This window comes from Hyla sarda, chromosome 13, assembly GCF_029499605.1.
Source record: "Hyla sarda isolate aHylSar1 chromosome 13, aHylSar1.hap1, whole genome shotgun sequence".
NCBI classification, from domain to species: domain Eukaryota; kingdom Metazoa; phylum Chordata; class Amphibia; order Anura; family Hylidae; genus Hyla; species Hyla sarda.
Genome location: NC_079201.1, coordinates 45,783,961 through 45,807,397, shown reverse-complemented (window position 1 = coordinate 45,807,397; position 23,437 = coordinate 45,783,961). Strand labels below are relative to the sequence as shown.

Here is a 23,437-nt window from a genome sequence, read left to right as displayed (position 1 = left end):
GCGGGCAGATCGTCGGTCTGAATTGACCAGCAATTTGCCGCGATCACCGACATGTGGGGTTCTCAGGCCCCCCCCTAGGCATTGCCACGGGATGCCTGCTGATAGATATCAGCAGTCATCCCGGTCCGATCACCGCCTGGCTAGCGGCAGTGATCGGAAATGCCGAGGGCGTATGGATACGCCCTCCATCCTTAAGTGACGGGACGCGAGGGCGTATGCATACGCCCTCCGTCCCCAAGGAGTTAAGGGGTTAAATGTTATCACCCTGTGAACGGGACATAATTGCTATTGTTTAAAATGAGTTTTCCAAGCAAATGTAATGCTCTAGTCTCTGCCTTCCTATGTATTTAAAAAACAAACAAAGAGCTCGTTCACACACGCGGATTTCTTTTCAAACCCGTAGTGGATCTCCCACTGTAAATTTGAAAAGGGGCGGGCCCCTGTGTGCTACCCGCAGCAGATTTTTGCCAGTGAAATCTTCAATTGACTTCAATGGAGTCTGCGGGGGATTTTCTACAGCGGAGATTCCACTGGCAAAAATCTGCTTCGGGTAGCACACAGGGGCCCCGCCCCTTTTCAAAATCGCAGGTTGAGATCTGCTGTGCGTTTGAAAAGAAATCTGGTCGTGTGACCAGTCCAAAAGCTGTCATACATATTTCACCCGTTGTTGCCGCTGTCAGATTTTTCTGTCCTGTTCCTTTTCTTTTTGATTATGATCACTCCCTAACCAATCAAAGGGTTGAGCGGGTAGAAAAGTTATTGGAAAAAGGAACAATAAGACTGCAGCAGGGACTAGAAGATCTCACAGTGGCAGTGGGGGGGAAGCAATGGGGGTAAGTTTACCAGCTTTAGTTTTATCAGAAGCATAGGGAGACAGATGCTTAAAGTAAAAAAAAAAAAACTTTAACTCACATTCCGTCGCTCCCCCGTTGTGCCGATATAGCTCTTCTGTCCTGCTGTTCTCCCTGCTTCCGTGTGCAGTGATAGACAAAATTGCACAGTGTAATTTTGTTACATAGTTGATAAGATTTAAAAGAGAGTCCATTAAAGGGGTTATCCAGGAAAAAACTTTTTTGTATATTAACTGGCTCCAGAAAGTTAAACAGATCTGTAAATTACTTCTATTAAAAAATCTTAATCCTTTCAGTACTTATGAGCTGATGAAGTTGAGTTGTTCTTTTCTGTGCTCTCTGACGACACGTGTCTCGGGAACTGCCCAATTTAGAAGCAAATCCCCATAGCAAACCTCTTCTACTCTGTGCAGTTCCCGAACAAAGAAGAGATGTCAGCAGAGAGCACTGTTGCCAGACAGAAAACAACAACTCAACTTCAGCAGCTGATAATCATTGAAAGGATTAAGATTTTTTAATAGAAGTAATTTACAAATCTGTTTAACTTTCTGGAGCCAGTTGATATAAAAAAAAAAGTTATTTTTCTGGAATACCCATTTAAGTTCAACCTATAAATCTACTGTAAAAAAAACTCAGCACTTGGGAAATCCCCCCCCCCCCCCCCCCCCTCTTCGCCTTCGCAAAATACCCAAACCCTCAGTGCCAAGACCACTTGGCAAGCATGGTGAAAATCTGCAAAAAGTTGCAAAATGTTAGTGCTAATTTAAATGGTTGAACAAACATTTACAACTCTTTACTGATCTGCGCCTCTCTCCTAAATTGCAGTTTCCCTGCCCAAGCCTCCAACTTTCCAAGATCCCTCTGAAATATTATATTATCCTCCTCTGTGGTGATAACGTTACCCAGTTTAGTGTCATCTGCAAATATTAAAATTCTACTCTGCAATCCCTCTACAAGGTCATTAATAAACACATTGAAAGAAGAGAACCTATGACTAATCCTTGTCATACCCCACTATTAACTGTGACCTAATCAGAGTATAGAAAAAGCCAATCATCCTCATGTTATGTATCAACCTTCTATGTGGTATACTGTTATATCCCTTCGAAAAGTCCAGAGACACAACATCCACTGCCTTCCATATCCAATTTAGAACTGACCTCCTCATAGAAGCTCATAAGATTAGTCTGACATGACCAAACCCATGTTGGCGCTGTGTTAGACGGTTATTATGATCAAGATATACAAAATAGCATATGTTAGAAAAAGAATATCTTACCGGAAATAGATGTTAAACTTACAGCAGCTGTGCCTACATGATTATTTTTAGGTTATAATTAATTATACTTAATTTCCATAATGCAAATGAAATCCAGTAGATGACACAGGCATCTGCACAGATCACAGAGCTTGCCTATAAAACGCTTCTATTCAATTGAATAGGGTCTGGTCCAGTGTATTGTGCCTACTGCCTAGGTCCATGGGGCTTGCTGTAAAGCATAGCTCTAAATGCTGTAAGAAAACAGCTCAGACAAGATGTATGTTGGCGTGATAAATGTACAAAATCTATAAGTTGTGATCAGTGGCTGTTAGAAATAACAATTGATAGCCCTATGACAGGCATTTTAAAATGAAGATTGCAAAATCCATTAACCTATGCCAACATTAACCTTTTTAAATTCAATAGTGACAAAGAGGGTACACTGTCTTGTCCCAAGATAATGAGCACAATAGTTTATGGTGAAGTATTAATATCTACTGATGAGTACTGGTAATATCTCAGCATGCAAGAAATGCCTTCTAAGCCAATCACTGTATGTAGCGGTGACTCACCAGAGACAGTGATTGCCTGAGTGGACATTTCCGGTATGTCATCAGTGAGGACTGAGCATGATCTGGGGATCAGTGGCGGGGGATCGGACAGACAAATATGACTTTTTACATTTTTATGCTAGCCTGAGCGTGGAGAAAAAAAACTATTGTGGTCCCAAACAACCCCTTTAGCTTTCATACCTTAAATAATTATGTGAACCATTTTCTCCTAAAGTAGGGTGGGTGCACAGATCTGAATATTTCCAGCTGGTTGGATTGGTAGAAAACGAACCTGAAAGATATAACGTGTAAGATGACACTGAATATGAATTCTAAATATACAAATAACATGATATTTCTATTGATATAGCAGTGCTTGTATCCTGGCAAACAATCTCACCAGAGTTATACTGGCAGAAACGTGGAGATCCCACCAAGGTCAGTCGAGGATCGTTGTAGAGGTGAGAAGGTAAAGTATTTTCAAGCCAATGCCATAGATCTGAAACACTGCAAATAAAATTCATACTTTGAGATTATTTCCTCTCTTAATGAAATCCTCATTTATAGTTGATTGTAAGTAGTCCTACCTCTGTATTGTAGTAAAGCTGTCCTCAGCACCAGTAGTGTTTCTGATAGATCGTTTAATAGCCGAGTTGAGTAGTCGAATGTTGTTATCATGAAAAGTACTTTGAAAATTCATCATTAGCACCAGAAGTAGGAAAAACATGTAACCTGTACAACTCTAAAAATAGAAAAAAAAACTTTAGTATGTGCAATCTATTGGTCAAACTAGTTAACTTTTCCAAGAAGTTAATTATGCTCAAGATGATTCTTCTTACTTTTAAGGTCCCCATACTGCAAAATTTGTTATTTTGTTAAATAAGACCTGTATTCATTGATTTTCTCCCCCCCAAAAAACTACTCAAACTGTTCACAATCTACTGTCTATATTTGGCTGTTAACCCCTTCCTGACCTATGACATACCTGTACGTCATGGGTGGCAAGGTGTTTCCCACCCATGACATACAGGTACGTCATGAACATTACTGCCGCTACTCGCGGCATCCCGCAGCGCCCGGAAAGATGGTGGCTATCACTGATAGCCAGCCATCTCACCATGCGACCACGGGGGGTTTCATCCCCAACCCCCCCCCCAGCGATCGCTGCTATCAGCTGGTCAAATCTGACTAGCTGATAGCAGCATTTCGCTATGAAAATACTTAGCAGCGCGGTGTGTGAGTCCCGATCACGGGGATCGGGACACACACCGCTCTGCTAAGTGTCCCTGACCCGTCCCCCGGCGTCACGTCCGAGCGGTGTCCCGAGCGGTCCCGGCGGTCCCGGCGTCCTCCATGCGGTCCCGGCTGCGCTGCGTCCCGGAGGTGAGTTTGCAGCAGCAATGCGGCATCTTCATTGGCAGCAGTGAGATCGCCGTAAAGCGATCTCACTGCTGCCTCTGGGAGTTTCAAAACTGCAACTCCCAGCATGCCCAGACAGCCTTTGGCTTTCTGGGCATGCTGGGAGTTGTAGTTTTGCAACATCTGGAGGTCCTCAGTTTGGAGACCACTGTATAATGGTCTCCAATCTGTGCTCTTCCAGATGTTGCGAAACTACAAATCTCAGCATGCTCAGTCTGTCCAGGCATGCTGGGAGTTGTAGTTCTCTAACATCTGGAATAGCACAGATTGGAGACCATTATACAGTGGTCTCCAAACTGTGGACCTCCAGATGTTGCAAAACTACAACTCCCAGCATGCCCAGACTGCCCAAGCATGCTGGAAGTTGTAGTTCGGCAACATCTGATCCTTCAGATATTCCCGAACTACAACTTCCAGCATGCCTGGGCAGTCTGGGCATGCTGGGAGTTGTAGTTTTGCAACAACTGGAGGCACACTAGTTGGGAAACATTGTCCGTTTCCTACCTCAGTGCCTCCAGCTGTTGCAATTGTTGCAAAACTATAACTCCCAGCATGCACTGACAGACCATGCATGCTGGGAGTTGTAGTTTTGCAACAGCTGGAGGCACACTGGTTTGGAAACACTAAGTTTGGTTGCAAAACACTTGAAAGTTTATTACTTAACTTAGTGTTTCCAAACCAGTGTTCCTCCAGCTGTTGCAAAACTACAACTCCCAGCATGCACGGACAGCCAAAGGGCATGCTCGGAGTTTGCAACAGCTGGATGTTTGCCCCCTCCCCCCAATGTGAATGTACAGGGTACACTCACATGGGCGGAGGTTTACAGTGAGTGCTGCAAGTTTGAGATGGCGCAAATTTTGCGCTGCAGCTCAAACTTCCAGCGGCAAACTTGCTGTGAACCTCTGCCCATGTGACTGTACCCTAAAAACACTACACTACACTAACACTAACCTAAAATAAAAAAGTAAAAAACACTACATATACACATACCCCTACACAGCCCCCCTCCCCCCAAAAAATGAAAAACGTCTGGTATGCTACTGTTTCCAAAACGGAGCCTCCAGCTGTTGCAAAATAATAACTCCCAGTATTGCCGGACAGCCATTGACTGTCCAGGCATGCTGGGAGTTTTGCAACAACTGGAGGCACCCTGTTTGGGAATCATTGGCATAGAATACCCCTATGTCCACCCCTATGCAAATCCCTAATTCAGGTCTCAAATGCGCATCGCGCTCTCTCACTTCGGAGCCCTGTCGTATTTCAGGGCAACAGTTTTGGGACACATATGGGGTATCGCGGTACTCGGGAGAAATTGCCTTACAAATTTTGGGGGGCTTTTTCTTCTTTAACCCCTTATGAAAAGGTGAAGTTGGGGTCTACACCAGCATGTTAGTGTAAAAAAATAAATTTTTTACACTGACATGCTGGTGTTGCCCTATACTTTTCATTTTCACAAGAGGTAAAAGGGAAAAAAGACCCTCTAAATTTGTAACGCAATTTCTCCTGAGTATGGAGATACCCCATATGTGGGCGCAAAGTGCTCTGGGGGCGCACAACAAGGCCCAGAAGGGAGAGTGTGCCATGTACATTTGAGGCGATTTGCACAGGGGTGGCTGATTGTTACAGCAGTTCTGACAAACGCAAAACAATAAATATCCATATGTGACCCCATTTTGGAAACTACACCCTTCACGGAATGTAATAAGGGGTGCAGTGAGCATTTACACCCCACTGGTGTATGACAGATTTTTGGAACAGTGGTCTGTGAAAATGAAAAATAAATTTTTTGATTTGCACAGTCCACTGTTTCAAATATCTGTCAAACGCCAGTGGGGTGTAAATGCTCACTGCACCCCTTATTAAATTCCACGAGGGGTGTAGCTTCCAAAATGGGGTCACTTGTGGGGGGGTTCACTGTTCTGGCACCATAGGGGCTTCCTAAATGGGACATGCCCCCCAAAAACCCTTTCAGAAAAACTCACTCTCCAAAATCCCATTGTCGCTCCTTCCCTTCTGAGCCCTCTACTGCGCCCGCCGAACACTTTACATACGCATATGAGGTATTTCCTTACTCGAGAGAAATTGGGTTACAAATTTTAGGGTGATTTCTCTCCTTTTACCAAACTTTAACAAACTTTCTGAATGTCATTTTGAATACTTTGAGGGATGCAGTTTTTATAATGGGGTCATTTATGGGGTATTTCTAATATGAAGACCCTTAAAATCCACTTCCAACCTGAACTGGGCCCTGAAAAATTACGATTTTGAAAATCTTGAGAAAAATTGGAAAATTGCTGCGGAACTTTGAAGTCCTCTGGTGCCCTCCAAAAGTAAAAAAATGTCAATTTTTTTATGCAAACACAAAGTAGACATATTGTATATGTGAATCAATATGTAATTTATTTGGAATATCCATTTTCCTTTCAAGCAGAGACTTTCAAAGTTAGAAAAATGCTACATTTTCAAAATTTTCATGAAATTTTTAGATTTTTTACCAAGAAAGGATACAAATATCAGTGAAATTTTACCAATAACATAAAGTAGAATATGTCACGAAAAAACAATCTCGGAATCAGAATGATAAGTAAAAGCATTCCAAAGTTATTAATGTTTAAAGTGACAGTGGTCAGATTTTAAAAAAATGCCCAGGTCATGAAGGTGAAAATGGGCTGGGTCATGAAGGGGTTAAAGGGGTACTCCGGTGAAAACCTTTTTTTCTTTTAAATCAACTGGTGGCAGAAAGTTAAACATATTTGTAAATTACTTTTATTAAAAAATCTTAATCCTTCCAGTACTTATTAGCTGCTGAATGCTACAGAGGAAATTCCTTTATTTTTAGAACACTGATGACATCACGAGCACAGTGGTCTCTGCTGACATCTCTGTCCATTTTAGCAACCATGCATAGCAGATGTATGCTAAGGGCAGCATGGTGGCTCAGTGGCGACTTGGGTTCAAATCCCACTAAGGACAACAATAAATAAAGCATTATTATTATACTAACGTCAGCAGAGAGAACTGTGCTCGTGATGTCATCACAGAGCATTCCAAAAAGAAAAGAATTTCCTTTCTAGTATTCAGTAGCTAATAAGTACAGGAGAATAAGTTTTTTAATAGAAGTAATTTACAAATATGTTTAACTTTCTGCCACCAGTTGATTTAGAAGAAAAAAGGTTTTCACCGGAGTACCCCTTTAATCTCTTAAATCCCCATAACTAGATGGCCTCCAAGTTGGAAAATGCAGTCCAGTGTACATCTTGCTTGATGTATGCAATCCTTGAACAGCAGTTTGAGGGTGCATATTGTTGTGCGAGATGTGTGTGAGTTGTTTGTTTGGAAGCCCAGATCCTGGATCTAGAAGAGCAACTGACAACACTGAGATGCATTGACAACTTGGAGAGGAGTCTCCTGCTCACTGAGCAAGTACTCTCTGGGGTAGAGGTGGGGGAGTATTGTGGGACAGAGGTGCAGGACAGTCAGGCAGTTAGCTGGGTTACAGTTAGAAAATGGGGTAGAGGGAAAAGTGTCAGGGAGGCTAGTCCTGAACTGGCACACCCAAACAAGTTTGCCCGGTTGGCAGATGAGGGGGATTTCAGAACTACCAGTACTGCAGTAAGAAACTGCCTCTGACCACCGGGGGGTGTCTGCTCCAGTAAGGAGGGAAGGAGGAGTGCAGGCCGGACAGGTACTGGTAGTGGGGGACTCTATTATTAGGGGGACAGACAGGGCGATTTGCTACAAAGATCGGGATCGATGAACAGTGTGTTGTCTACTTGGCGCATATCGTGGATCGGGTTGACAGGTCGCTGGTTGGGGCTGGAGAAGACCCAGCAGACATGGTACATATCAGCACCAATGACAAAGTACGAGGTAGGTGGAGTGTCCTTTAAAATGATTTCAGGGACTTAGGCTGCAAGCTTAAGGCAAGGACCTCCAAAGTAATATTTTCTGAAATATTACTTGTACCACGAGCCACACCAGAGAGGCAGCGGGAGATTAGGGAGGTAAACAAGTGGCTCAGAAGCTGGTGTAAGAAGGAGGGGTTTGGGTTCATGGAGAACTGGGCCGACTTCGCTGTCGGATACCGGCTCTACTGTAGGGATGGGCTGCACCTCAATGGGGAGGGTGCAACTGTGTTTGGGGAGAAGATGGCTAGAAGGGTGGAGGAGTGTTTAAAGTAGGGACTGGGGGAGGGAACCTACAACATAGATGGGGAAGATAGTGTAGATAGAGATGGGGGACAAATTAATGTACCTGGGGGTGGAGCGGAGGGAGGGGTTAGAATATTTAATAGGGATAGGCTTCATAGGAAAAAAAAACACCACTGAATTGCATGTTGGCTAATGCCAGAAGTTTGACCAATAAATCTGACGAACTGGAGCTGATAATGTCTGAGGAGAATTATGACATAGTGGGTATAAAAGAAATATGGTTGGATGATAGCTGTGACTGGGCGGTCAACATACAGGGTTACAGTCTATTGAGGAAGGATCAGACAAAATGGAAAGGGGGAGTAGTTTCTCTTTATGTAAAGTCCAGTCTGAAGGCCGCACTGCAGGAGGATATGCGGGAGGGAAACGATGTGGAGTCATTATGTGTAGAACTATAAGGAGATAAAAAAAAAAAAAATTCTGATAGGGGTTTGCTATAAGCCACCAAACATAATGTAAGAGGCAAAAGATCAATTACTGAGGCAAATAAACAAGTCAACAAATCAAAATGAGGTGATAATAATGGGGGACTTTATCCTGATATAAACTGCGAGACTGAGACCTGTGAATCTCATAAAGGAAACAGGTTTCTGACTATAGCTAAAGACAATTATCTGTCCCAAATGGTGCAGGGCCCGACCAGAGGGGGCGCCCTACTAGACTTAATATTAACCAACAGACCTGACAGAGTAACTAATGTGCAGGTAGAAGGACACCTAGGGAATAGTGATCATAATATTATACATTATAACTTGTTCTTCAATAAGGGAATCTCTCGAGGGGCCACAAAAACAATGAACTTTAGGAAGGCAAAGTTTGATCAACTCAGAGAAGTCCTTAACAATATAAAATGGGATAATGTCCTCAAAACAAGAATACTGACACTAAATGGGAGACTTTTAAGAATATTTTAAATTCTCACTGTAATAAATATATACCTTATGGGAATAAAAGGGTCAGGAATAAAAGAAAACCAATATGGATGAATAAAAACGTTAAGGGGGCAATAAATGACAAAAATAAAGCATTTAAACTACTAAAACAGGACAGAAGTGAAGAAGCACTAAAAAGCTATAGAGAAAAATGTAAAATATGTAAAGAACAGATAAAAGCAGCAAAAATAGAGACAGAAAGACTAACCCCAAAATGTTCTTTAACTATATAAATAGCAAAAAGGCCAAAAATGAAAGTGTCGGCCCTTTTAAAAATGATGAGGAAGAAATTATAGATGGGGATCAGAAAAAAGCAAATATATTAAACACATTCTTCTCTACTGTATTCACCAAGGAATGTAAAATGCCAGGTGAAATACAGAGAGATAAGATAATCTCTCCAGTACAGGTCACCTGTTTAACCCAGGAAAAAGTACAGTGCCGCCTACAAAAAATCTAAATAGACGGCATTCACCCCCCTAAAGGAATTAAAGGGGTACTCCCACCCTAGACATCTTATCCCCTATCCAAAGGATAGGGGATAAGATGTCTGATTGCAGGGGTCCCGCCGCTGGGGACCCTCGCATTATTGCATGCGGCACTCACCTATTTTTTCGCTGGAGGGTCTGAGTCGCCCCCTCCCATAGACTTTCATTGAGGGGACGGGTGTGACGTCACACGGGGGTGGAGTCCTGACGTCACGGACTTCCGTTCTCGTAGTCGCGACTCAGACCCTCCAGCGTTTCCAGGAAAAAACAGGTGGGTGCCGCAATAATGCGGGGTCCCCAGCGGCGGGACCCCCGCCATCAGACATCTTATCCCCTATCCTTTGGATAGGGGATAAGATGTCTAGGGTGGGAGTACCCCTTTAAGTATTGTAATAGACAGACCCCTATTTTTAATATTCAAGGACTCTATAGTGAAAGGAAAGGTACCCCAGGACTGGCCCATAGAAAATGTGGTGCCGATATTTAAAAAGGAGTCAAAAGGAGACCCTGGGAATTATAAACCTGTTAGTTTAACCTCCGTTGTATATTAATTTTTGAGGGTTTTCTAAGAGATGCTATTTTGGAGTATCTTGATAAAAATAAATGTATGACCCCATGAGAAATCGGTCCTGTCAAACTAACTTGATCAGCTTTTATGAGGAGGTGAGCTCGAGACTGGACCAGGGGGAATCGCTGGATGTCGTACATCTGGATTTTTCCAAAGCATTTGATACGGTGCCACATAAAAGATTGGTACATACAATGAGAAGGATCAGGCTGGGGGAGAATATCTGCAAGTGGGTAAGTAACTGGCTCAGTAATAGGAAACAGAGGGTAGTTATTCATGGTACTTATTCTGATTGGGTGACTGTTACTAGTGGGGTACCACAGGGGTCAGTCTTGGATCCTGTTCTATTTAATATATTCATTAATGACCTTGTAGAGGCGTTGAATAGTAAAGCAGCAATCTTTGCAGATGATACTAAACTCTGTAAAGCGGTAAACACTATAGAGGACAATGCACTGTTACAAATGGATCTGGAGAGGTTGGATGTTTGGACTGAGAAGTGGCAGATGAGGTTCAACGCTGATAAATGTAAGATAATGCACATGGGGAGGAAAAATCCGGGCTGGGATTATGTATTAAATGGGAGAACACTTGGGACGACTGACATGGAAAAGGACTTAGGAGTCTTAGTTAGTAGTAGTTAGTCGGTGCATCAATATGGGCATAGATGCCCACGACAAGGAAATAATTCTACCGCTGTACAAATCACTAGTCAGACCACACATAGAATACTGTGTACAGTACTGGGCACCAGCGTACAAGAAAGATATAGTGGAGCTGGAGAGGGTTCAAAGACGGGCAACCAGAGTAATACGGGGAATGGGAGGACTACAGTACCCAGAAAGATTATCAGAATTAGGGTTATTTAGTTTAGAAAAAAGAAGGCTTAGGGGAGACCTAATAACTATGTATAAATATATCAGGATACGGATACAGTACAGAGATCTCTCCCATGATCTATTTATCCCCAGGACTGTTTTCATAACAAGGGGGCATCCTCTACGTCTAGAGGAAAGAAGGTTTCTACACCAGCACAGATGGGGGTTCTTTACTGTAAGAGCAGTGAGACTGTGGAACTCTCTGCCAGAAGAGGTGGTCATAGGGAACTCTGTAAAAGAGTTGAAAAGGGGGTCTAGATGCATTTTTGGAGAGTAATAACGTTACTGGTTATGGATACTAGATCTATAGGGACAGCATGTTTATCCAGGGATTTATTCTGACTGCCATATTTGGAGTCGGGAATTTTTTACTTCTAGTATGAGGGTTTTTTTTTTACTTCCTCTGAATCAACTCAATAGGGACTCATTAGGGATATAGGTTGAACTTGGTGGACTCTGGTCTTTTTTCAACCTTATGAACTATGTTACTATGTGAAACTTTCAGACTTCCCCCTAATGGTGCTTCTTCAGAGTAATTAAGAATCCAAAATGTCCCATGCAGTGGCTAAAGTCTAGCAAACGTTTCAAAAGCTGGGCAAGCTCACCCAATTTTTCGAAAAAGTTTGGTTCACAGCAAACAGGGTCTTCACTAACCAGCAATGAAATAAGCCTCAAAACAAATGTATTACACTGCATAAGAGCTATAGTGCCCTGCATAACACTACTAGGGTCACCTAGGAATTTATTCAAGTAGTTTTATAGTGGTTATAGGCCTAAATTAAAGGGGAACTCCAGTGGAAAACTTTTTTTTTTAATCAACTGGTGCCAGAAAGTTAACCAGATTTGTAAATTACTTCTATTAAAACAAATCTTAATCCTTCCATTACTTATTAGCTGCTGAATACTACAGAGGAAATTCTTTTCTTTTTGGAACACAGAGCTCCCTGCTGACATCACAAGCACAGTGCTCTCTGCTGAAATCTCTGTCCATTTTAAGAACTGTCCAGAGTAGGAGAAAATCCAAATAGAAAACATATACTGTTCTGGACAGTTCCTAAAATGGACAGAGATGTCAGCAGAGAGCACTGTGGTCATAATGTCAGCAAGTACAAGTAAGGATTAAGATTTTTTAATAGAAGTAATTTGCAAATCTGTTTAACTTTGCTGGCACCAGTTGATTATAAAAAAAAAAAAAAGCTTTCCACTGGAGTACCCCTTTATTGTCAAAGTTATGGCGACATACAGTAATCCATGATAACTAACATCTTGTTTAAAAACACACTGCACAGGCAGATTGTGTATGCTTTTAATGCTGTAGCCAGCCGACTGCAGAGGTGATTTTGCTACCTACTAACTTCAATGAGTAGGAAAATATGCAGCAGCACATACGCTGCAAAATATGCAGCAATATACGGCATGTATGACCCTTAATGCATATATATGTTAAAATACAGGTCAGCTCACTGCTTTGCTCAGCTTGCTTTGTATGGCAATGTGATAGCTTTTATGGGCTCATTCTACAGTGACACTTCTGGGATCTGTAATGCACCAACTGGACACAGTAATGCAGGGAGGTGGTAGAAGGTCACTGTCTGAGGTCATCCCATTGCTCAAGGCCTTGCAAAGCTTGCTTAGTATTGGATGAAGGCTTTTTTTTGGAGCAGTAGTCTCTGTGCACTGTCTGCTATCTCTCAGCTTTTTTTCCCCAAGACTGCAGCTGCAATGCAGTGCTTAGGGTTTCATCAACCTCTTAACCCCTTCAGGACGGAGCCCATTTTGGCCTTAAGGACCGGAGCGTTTTTTGCACATCTGACCACTGTCACTTTAAACATTAATAACTCTGGGATGCTTTTAGTTATCATTCTGATTCCGAGATTGTTTTTTCGTGACATATTCTACTTTAACATAGTGGTAAATTTTTGTCGATACTTGCATCCTTTCTTGGTGAAAAATCCGTAAATTTGATGAAAAATTTGAAAATTTTGCATTTTTCTAACTTTGAAGCTCTCTGCTTGTAAGGAAAATGGATATTACGAATACATTTTTTGGTTCACATATACAATATGTCTACTTTATGTTTGCATCATAAAATTGATGAGTTTTTACTTTTGGAAGACACCAGAGGGCTTCAACGGTCAGCAGCAATTTTCCGATTTTTCACAAAATTTTCAGACTCAGTATTTTTCAGGGACCAGTTCAGGCTTGAAGTGGATTTGAAGGGTCTTCATATTAGAAATACCCCATAAATGACCCCATTATAAAAACTACACCCCCAAAGTATTCAAAATGACATTCAGTAAGTGTTTTAACCCTTTAGGTGTTTCACACGAATAGCAGCAAAGTGAAGGAGAAAATTCACAATCTTCATTTTTTACACTTACATGTTCTTGTAGACCCAATTTTTGAATTTCGAGTAAGCACATACCTCATATGTCTATATAAAGTGTTCGGCGGGCACAGTAGAGGGCTCAGAAGCGAAGGAGCGACGAGGGGATTTTGGAGAGTACGTTTTTCTGAAATGGTTTTTGGGGGGCATGTCACCTTTAGGAAGCCCTTATGGTGCCAGAACAGCAAAAAACCCCCACATGGCACACCATTTTGGAAACTAGACCCCTCGGGGAATGTAACATGGGATAAAGTGAACCTTAATACCCCACAGGTGTTTCACGACTTTTGCAAATGTAAAAAAAAATAAAAATTTTTTACCTAAAATGCTTGTTTTCCCAAAAAATTTTAATTTTTAAAAAGGGTAACAGCAGAAAATACCCCTAAAAATTTGAAGCCCAATTTCTCCTGATTCAGAAAACACCCCATATGGGGGTGAAAAGTGCTCTGCTGGCACACTACAGGTCTCGGAAGAGAAGGAGTCACATTTGGCTTTTTGAAAGCAAATTTTGCCAAATTTATGGTGCCAAGACAGCAAAAAAAAAAACCACATGGCATATCATTTTGGAAACTAGACGCCTCGGAGAACGTAACAAGGGGTTAAGTGAACTTTTATACCCCACAGGTGTTTCACGACTTTTGCATATGTAAAAAAAAAGTTTTTTTTTTAACCTAAAATGCTTGTTTTCCCAAAAATTTCACATTTTTAAAAAGGGTAAAAGCAGAAAATACGCCCCAAAATTTGTAACACAATTTCTCCCGAGTACGGCGATACCCCATATGTGACCCTAAACTGTTGCTTTGAAATACGACAGGGCTCCAAAGTGAGAGCGCCATGCGCATTTGAGGCCTAAATTAGGGACTTGCATAGGGGTGGAAATAGGGGAATTCTATGCCAGTGATTCCCAAACAGGGTGCCTCCAGCTGTTGCAAAACTCCCAGCATGCCTGGACAGTCAACGGCTGTCCGATAATACTGGGAGTTGTTTTGCAACAGCTGGAGGCTCCGTTCTGGAAACAGTGGCGTACCAGACGTTTTTCATTTTTATTGGGGAGGGGGGCTGTGTAGGGGTATGTGTATATGTAGTGTTTTTTACTTTTTATTTTTTGTGTTAGTGTAGTGTTTTTAGGGTACAGTCGCACAGGCGGGGGTTCACAGTAGTTTCTCGCTGGCAGTTTGAGCTGCAGCAGAAAGTTTGCGGCAGCTCAAACTTGCAGCCAGATACTTACTGTAATCCTCCGCCCATGTGAGTGTACCCTGTAGGTTCACATTGGGGGGGGGGGACAACCAGCTGTTGCATAACTACAACTCCCAGCATGCCCGTTGGCTGTCGGTGACTGCTGAGAGTTGTAGTTTTGCAACAACTGTAGGCACACTGGTTATGTATCACTGAGTTTGTGACCTAACTCAGTGTTTCACAACCAGTGTGCCTCCAGCTGTTGCAAAACTACAACTCCCAGCATGTACGGTGCATGGTGTACGGTGACTGCTGAGAGTTGTAGTTTGCAACAGCTGGAGGCACACCGGTCGTGAAACACTGAGTTAGGTAAAAAAAAACTCTAAGTTTCACATCCAGTGTGCCTTCAGCTGTTGCAAAACTACAACTCTCAGCAGTCACCGACAACCAACGGGCATGCTGGGAGTTGTAGTTATGCAACCAGCAGATGCACCACTACAACTCCCAGCATGCACTTTAGCTGTTTGTGCAAGCTGGGAGTTGTAGTTATACAACAGCTGAAGGTACACTTTTCCATAGAAAAAATGTGCCTCCAGCTGTTGCAAAACCATAAGTCCCAGCATGCCCATAAGGGAATGCTGGGAGTTGTGGTGGTCTGCCTCCTGCTGTTGCATAACTACAGCTCCCAGCATGCCCTTTTTGCATGCTGGGAGCTGTTGCTAAGCAACAGCAGGAGGCTGTCACTCACCTCCAACGATCCACGCCGGAGAGTCAGTCCCTCGTCGTCGCCGCCGCCGCTGCTCCTGGGGCCCCGATCCCAACATTAACACCGGGGATCGGGTTCCCCAGGACCCGGGGTGCACGTCCCGCACCCGCTCACGTCCTCCGGAAGAGGGGCGGTGCGGGTGCGGGAGTGACACCCGCAGCAGGCGCCCTGATTGGTCGGCCGGTAATCCGGCCGACGAATCAGGGCGATCGTGAGGTGGCACCAGTGCCACCTCACCCCTGCTGGCTCTGGCTGTTCGGGGCCGTCAGAGACGGCCCCGAACAGCCAGTAATTCCGGGTCACCGGGTCACTGGAGACCCGATTGACCCGGAATCGCCGCAGATCGCTGGACTGAATTGTCCAGCGATCTGCGGCGATCGCTGACATGGGGGGCATAATGACCCCCCTGGGCGATATGCCGGGATGCCTGCTGAACGATTTCAGCAGGCATCCGGCTCCGGTCCCCAACCGGCTAACGGTGGGGGCCGGAATTCCCACGGGCGTATGGATACGCCCTCGGTCCTTAAGGACTCGGGATGCAGGGCGTATCCATACGCCCTATGTCCTGAAGAGGTTAAACCCACGCACCTATGCTATTTCCTGATTGGCCTTTGAGCTGTATGTCACATAATGCATGAAATGATTGGATAACCTAGGGTCATGTGATCTTTCTGCTAGCTGCAAGGTATGCTGGGCTACCCTGAAATCCTCTCAGTGTTCCTAGTACATCCTTCAGTCATTTATGCACCAAAATGGCATATGTTCTTCATCCCTTCTAGAGATGAGCGAGCTGAGCCTGGCAAACACCGATTCGAACCAAATTTTGGGTGGTGAAATTATGTCAGGATGACCAGCATATCACCTAATAAGCCAGGTTATCATATGATTTAAAATGCATAGGTGGGAAAGCTCTACATAAAACGGAAGGGGCCTAAGCCGAGGATACTGTGTTGCACATACCCAATGTGCCAAATATAACACTATAAAAATATAAATGAAACAGTCCCACTAGGCTATAGGTGGGGAAAAAAAGGGAGAAAAATTGGGACAGTTAGAGTGAGAAAAGAAAAAAAGGGAAATCAGGATTGTGTCTAATAAAAAATACATTTATTGTGAATAGTAAATGATATAAAAGTGAGATCCCAAGCAGGGCCCTTGCTTAAGACACCTCACAATACAAGTAATTTATAAATAGTAATTATATACATAAAAAACTAGCGATGCACAAGATAAAATTAATTAAATATTGGGGACATATGTAAAAAGCGCTTTAACGAGCGTGATGTGATAGTCCAATTTATGCTGGTGATTTATGGCTAGGGTGATATGGGTCACGGTTCATTAAACAGTTGGCGCAAGTGACCCTAATAGATTAAATCCAGTATGGGGCTGCTGTATACTTCGTGGCTGCGCTAAGCAGCGTTGGAGACTCCTGAATGGGAGCCCACAGGATCATTGTCCTTATATAGCGAGTACCGGGATGCGCATCCGACTAGCCTTGCGCAAACAAGGATCCAGTGGGCTCCCATTCAGGAGTCTCCAGCGCTGCTGAGCGCAGCCACGAAGTATATAGCAGCCCCATACTGGATTTAATCTATTAGCGCCGCTTGCGCCAACTAACTGTTTAATGAACCGTGACCCATATCACCCTAGCCATAAGTCACCTGCATAAATTGGACTATTATAGCGCTTTTTACATATGTCCCCAATATTTCATTAATTTTATCTTGTGCATCGCTAGTTTTTAATGTATATAATTACTATTTATAAATTACTTGTATTGTGAGGTGTCCTAAGCAAGGGCCCTGCTTGGGATCTCACTTTTATATCATTTACTATTCACAATAAATGTATTTTTATTAGACACAATCCTGATTTCCCTTTCTTTCTTTTCTCACTCTAATTGCTATAGCCTAGTAGGACTGTTTCATTTATATTTTTGTAGTATCGCATGATTTACTGGTTTATGTGTTAATCAGATCCAAAGGCCAATAGGAGACAGCAAGAGGGTAGGGAATGTTACACAGCTTTAACCCCTTCCTGCTATAGGACTTATGCATACGTCCCAGCACTCGACTCGTTTGCGCGATGGGACGTATGCATACGTCATAGCGATCTCAGGCACTGCCGCGGGCAGTGCAGGAGATCGGCGGCGGGACCCAGCTGTCAATCAAAGCCGGAGTCCCGCCGCAGCTGCCAGAGCAGCGATCGCGCCGGTCCCGGCAGCATTATCCTCGTAGATGCCGTGCTCCTTCCTAATCACGGCATCTATGGTGTTGATAGGGGGAGCGCTCTCCCCCTGTTCACCAACGGCGGCGCCGCGATACAATCGCGGGTCGCCGTTGGTTGCTATGGCAGCAGGAAGTCAGATCACAACCTCCTGTCTGCCGGCTACGAAAGCCTGTGAGATCCATGCAGCTGATCAGGTCATACTGTGCTGAAGTACAAATGTATTGCAGCATAGTATAACCTGTAAAAAGTGTAAAAAAAATTAATAAAAATATGAAGTGTAAAAATTTTTTTTTTAAATGCCCAGGAGCCTGAATCCTGTAGGAATTTTAAAAACCTTATCTTATCAATAATCTCCACAGTAGGCTTGGCACAAATCATATAGGGGCTATACAAAAATCCACAGCAAAGTGACAATTCACAGCCTTGATCTGGGCTGATCTTAGTGAGACCTTCTGCCCAGTGCTACAGAATCCCTTTGTGGACTACAAATCCCAGCAAGCCTTTTTCAAGGCTCATACAAAGAAACAAAACAACTACTGAACTGAGCAACGCTGTGGCTAACTTGTATGATAGCAATACATATTTAAAGCACCATAAATGCAGCCTATGGCCTTTACTTACATTTTCGGAGATTAATCATGCAGAAATATCCCTACCGGCTGTAACATAACAGCGCAATTAACAGTGTGTGCAGTCAACACGCATTAGCCTTGTAAAGCCTATTAACTTGTATCTTCTTGGTTTTTATCAAACACACATATATCTACCTGGTTATGACATAGCAGCGCAACTACAAACATGTGCATCAAACACACATTAGCCTTGTAAAGCAACTTAGTATTTATCTCTTGCTTTTATCAAACACGCATTATATTTACCTGGCTGTGAAATAGCAGTGTAATTAATTAAAAACATGTGCATCCAGCACATATTAGCCTTGTAAAGCCACTAAAAGTGGTACTCCGGCAGAAAACTTTTTTTTTTTTATTAAATCAACTGGTGCCAAGTTAAACAGGTTTGTAAATTACTTCTATTTAAACATCTTAACCCTTCCAGTACTTATCAGCTGCTGTATACTACAGAGGAAGTTCTTTTCTTTTTTAATTTCTGTTCTGTCGACCACAGTGCTCTCTGCTGACACCTCTGTGGATAAGTTGGCTTTGGGGATTTGTTCCTGCTCTGTGACATAGCAGCTCAATTAAAAATGTGTCCATCTAACACATATTAGCCTTATAAAGCCACTTAAGGTGTATCTTCTTGGTTTTGTCAAACATACATTGTATTTACCCCACTATGACATAGTGGCACAATTTAAAATGTTTAGCTTCAACAAAAGTTTAGCCTTGTAAAGCCACTTAACATGTATATCCTTGGTATTATCAAATGCACATTATATCTACCTGGTTGTGACATAGCAGTGAAGAAGCACAAAAAAGCCACCATGAAAAAAAATATAATATGTAAAAATCAGATAAATGCACCAAGTGGAGACAGAAAGACATATTGCCAAGGAGAGTAAAACTAACCCAAAAATATTCTTTAATAGAGATAGGAGAGTCAAATTATCAATCTTTTACCAGCTGGATTCACATGAACTGGTCAAAGCGCAGATAATATGTAAAAAGCATGGCATTTTGGTCCCCAGAGGAAGCTGGAGGACCAGTGGGCGGTGGGCATTACATCAGGTGACCAGCATATCACAAGTTATATCATTTGCTGGCTTTATGTGCCAATTAGCTAATAGGAGACAGCTAGGGGTAACTTTTACACAGTTCTAAGGGCTCAAATGCTGTTCCCTGCTGTCAGTCTGAGTGCAGAGAGAGAAAGAGAGCTACAGGGATAGAAATAGGATAGAGATAGGGATTGGGAACAAAGAAAAACAGTGTGTGTGTGAGAGAACAGGACAGGAGCCATAATTGTCATCCAGGAGCTAGAACTTCTTAAACACCGGTTACATCTTCATGTTTGGGACATACCATCGCCTTACAAGGATGTGCATTTCACAGGGGTTAGTCCTGTCAATACATTATTTGTGAATATAATTGGTTTATGCAAACAGCAGTTACATCTTCCTGTTTGGGACAAAGTAACGCCTTAAAAAGAGTGTGCATTTCACAGGGATTAGCCCTGTTATTATGTTAGTCCTAATTATTATATTGGTTTTGGCAAACACTGGTCACATCTTCCTGTTTGGGAAATAGCAGTGCCTTAACAAGGGAATGCATTTGACCTGTGAACAAATGTTTTGTGAATATTATTGGTTTCATCAAATACCTATTACATCTTCCCAGTTGTGCGATAGCAGCAAAGTAAAAAGGTTTGCGTTTGTCAGGGATTTGCCCTGTGAACAAATTTATCAATCAAAACCTTTAACAATACCCAAAAATATGTCTGGTCAAGGAATTGTTGGTCCTAGATGCTCTGTTTCCTCATCTCTGTCTTTGCTCCCTCTCCCTACCTTACTGCTATGCAGATGGATAGCACGAGGAGTTGTGTCAAAGTCAGCCTTTGGAAAGTGTTGCTGATGGTGGTGGAGAGTGATGCAGTGACCAAACATAGCACTAGTGGGACTGGTGGTGGTAGGCATGGTGGGGATATTGTAGGGCATCATGGTGAATGTGCTGAGGCCATGATCACACATCAGAAGTTGTTACTAAGAGAAGTGATGGGAATGATGAAGAGGAGTTTAGAGAGGAAAATGTCAGCAGGCCTTTTGGTCTGAGCAGCTCAGAAGCAAGTGATGGTGACACTGGTGCTGGATCTGAAGGCTTGAGAAAAACTTTTTCTAGAACAGGGACATAGTAAGGTGGTGATGTACTTAGCTATTTCAGGTATCCTGCCATGTGGAAATTCTTTACTATGTTACCAGATGCAGGAAAGCAGGCATAGTCCACCAATGCCTGCTGTCTGGTGGCTACAGCTAACATTACCTCAGTCACCCCTGCCTGCTGTCTGTTGGCTACAGTGACCATTGGTTCCAGCTGTGCACTCCGCGTGGTTGTTTTTGTGCAGGACTGTCTACTACCAGTCCCTGTAGTCTACCATCACCCTTTCTGATTCTACTTCCAACCAGGCCTGGGCCGCCCGGCTGGAAAATTTTTAAAAACATCAATTGTTGAACTTTCTGATGTCCTGTTAGAGATTTTGCATTGGGTCCTACATCTTTATCGTTATATCTCTGACACTGGCTACTACCAGTCCCTGTAGTTCACCATCACCCTTGCTAATGCTACTTCCAACCAGGCCTGGGTTGCCTGGCTGGCAATCTTTGAAAAAAAAAATTCTTATGCAGGATACTACAACTTCCTCCAGTTAACCGCTATGAAATGAAGGTTCCTAGAGGCCGGGGCGGCCTGGCTGGCCAAATTTGTCAATAAAACAGGTTTCTCAACCTCCTGCTGTACGCAGGATAATAAATGTTTCATTGCTACAGCACCGTCATCACTATCATCTATAACCTCATGATGACGGTGCACTAAAACATGTAGAGTGGGGGGAAAGTGTTGTTGTTTTAAACTTATCATTTATGCCCCGTGATACTGGGAGTACTGCAGACTCCAAGTTAAGACACCTTATTGTGATTTAGGGAGTACTTTTGGGATCCCATTATCCTGGAATCTGTTTTTGCATTGATACTTATATTTTAACAATTGTCACACATTCAATATTTTATGAATAACACTAATAAAAGTTAGGTTTTAGGGGAGGTGCTTTAAGAAGATTTTGTGCCCTTGACTTTTATGCCCCTGGCCCTGAATGATAGCCAGAGATTGGTCTGGAGACCACAAGAGTAATGCCATGAAGGCATTCATAAGAGAATGTCACACCAGTCCTACTCATGGGATTTTAGGGCGGGGTGATATAATGTACAGTAGCTGGACCCTATGGTTGATGTGGTAATGTTGTTAATGATAAATGTGATTTACATATTTCCATGACTTTCCCTACTGCAATGTTAGTGTTGAGGAGTGTATATTTAAAAATGTTATTATATTCAGGAATGATATGCTATATTTCTATACATAGGTCTTGATAAATCTCCAAATCTTACCCTGATCATTGTCTTCAGTGCACGCATTCTCCTTGCTTCCTCTTTTGCTTGGAGAAGGCTAAAACCCCCTGGGGCTCGAACTTTATCAAATTGATCCAATACCTTCTTAACAAGTGGCTCCTCCACCAACCCCAGTCCTTCACTGAGAACAGGGGGGCTATGTAGGGCATAGTAAAATGATAGGAGCAAAACCTGTAGTGACAAACACATGCAATTATGAAACAGATTAAAATAAAAGTAAATAAAAAAATATTTAGGCTAGGGTTAAACAGCAAATTTTGGGCCTACAACCCTGGCTTGGATTTTACATTATTATGAAATATATAGCTATCACGCCCCCTCCTGTAGGCTTGCATTGAGGGGCAGAGCGGGACGTCACACGCCGGCACAGGCGTGACGTCACACGCCGCCCACCCTGTAGTCGCCGGTAATCAGTCCCGGAGCGAACACGCTCCTGGGACTGATTACAAACGGGGTGCCTCGTGCATGATCCCGGGGGTCCCCAGCGGCGGGGGTCCCCAGCGGCGGGACTCCCGCGATCAGGCATCTTATCCCCTATCCTCTGGATAGGGGATAAGATGCTTAAGCACCGGAAAACCCCTTTAATTAACATGTAAATACAGATATAATAATCCACCAACAACATTACGTCCAACAGGATATTACGTCCAGGATATTTTCACATACTTCACCAGAGATCGGACCGAGTACTTCCTCCCACCTCCTCTTTTTACTTTCCTGGAAATTAACAGGGACAGTTTTAAGGAGTAGTGTTGCTCGCGAATATTCGCAATTTGAATTTTATTCGCGAATATCGCATATTCGCGAATTCGCGAATATTCGTGAATATAGCGCTATATATTCGTAATTACGAATATTCATTTTTTTTATTTTTTTATTTTCACAGTACACATCACAGTGATCATCCCTCTCCGCTTCCAGCTTATGTGGTGTAAGAAGGCTCTAATACTACTGTGTGAGACTGGTGTGCGAATTTTCGCATATACGAAAATTTGTATATGCTATCTTTCGCATATGCGAATTTTCGCTTATGCAAATTTTTGTATATGTTAATTTTCGCATATGTTAATTTTTGCACACGCGAATATTCGCATATGCGAAAATAAAACAAGAATATTACGCATATGCGAATATTCGCGAATATGATGAATATTCGTCCATATATTCGCGAATATTCGCGAATTCGAATATGGCCTATGCTGCTCAACACTATTAAGGAGTAACCTATATATATATATGAATTCGGGTAGAAAACAGACATGGTGCATCTACAATCTTGTATAATGATCTGATTGCTTCTCAGCATAATATCAAAAACTAACAGGTTGTTAGTATACATTTTTGATCAAAAAGTACAAGCCCACACTTATATAGGGTTGGGCTGAGGGGGTGGGGAAGAGTGCAGCACATGTTCAAACAAAAAAAAGGAGGGGACCCACTCTAAATAGGTGGCCTTGACGTGGCGAGTGGGCTTGTACTTTTTGATCAATAATGTATACTAACAACCTGTTAGTTTTTGATATTACGCTGAGAAGCAATCAGATCATTATACAAGATTGTAGATGTGCACAATGTGTCTTTTCTACCCGAATTCACACTATATATATATATATATATATATATATTTAACTTTCACACCTCCTTCT

At 42.7% G+C, this 23,437-nt stretch overlaps 1 protein-coding gene across 1 annotated transcript in view; it reads right to left on the bottom strand.

The window, feature by feature from the left end:
- LOC130297299 (polycystin-1-like) overlaps nucleotides 1-23,437 on the bottom strand; it is a 396,912-nt gene that overhangs the window by 47,360 nt on the left and 326,115 nt on the right. Inside the window, exons 41-44 of the mRNA XM_056549607.1 lie at nucleotides 21,771-21,962; nucleotides 3,251-3,405; nucleotides 3,064-3,170; nucleotides 2,865-2,955 (exon numbers count right to left, since the gene is read on the bottom strand). Coding sequence (XP_056405582.1) covers nucleotides 2,865-2,955; nucleotides 3,064-3,170; nucleotides 3,251-3,405; nucleotides 21,771-21,962 — 545 coding nt within the window. The remainder of the gene's footprint in view (nucleotides 1-2,864; nucleotides 2,956-3,063; nucleotides 3,171-3,250; nucleotides 3,406-21,770; nucleotides 21,963-23,437) is intronic.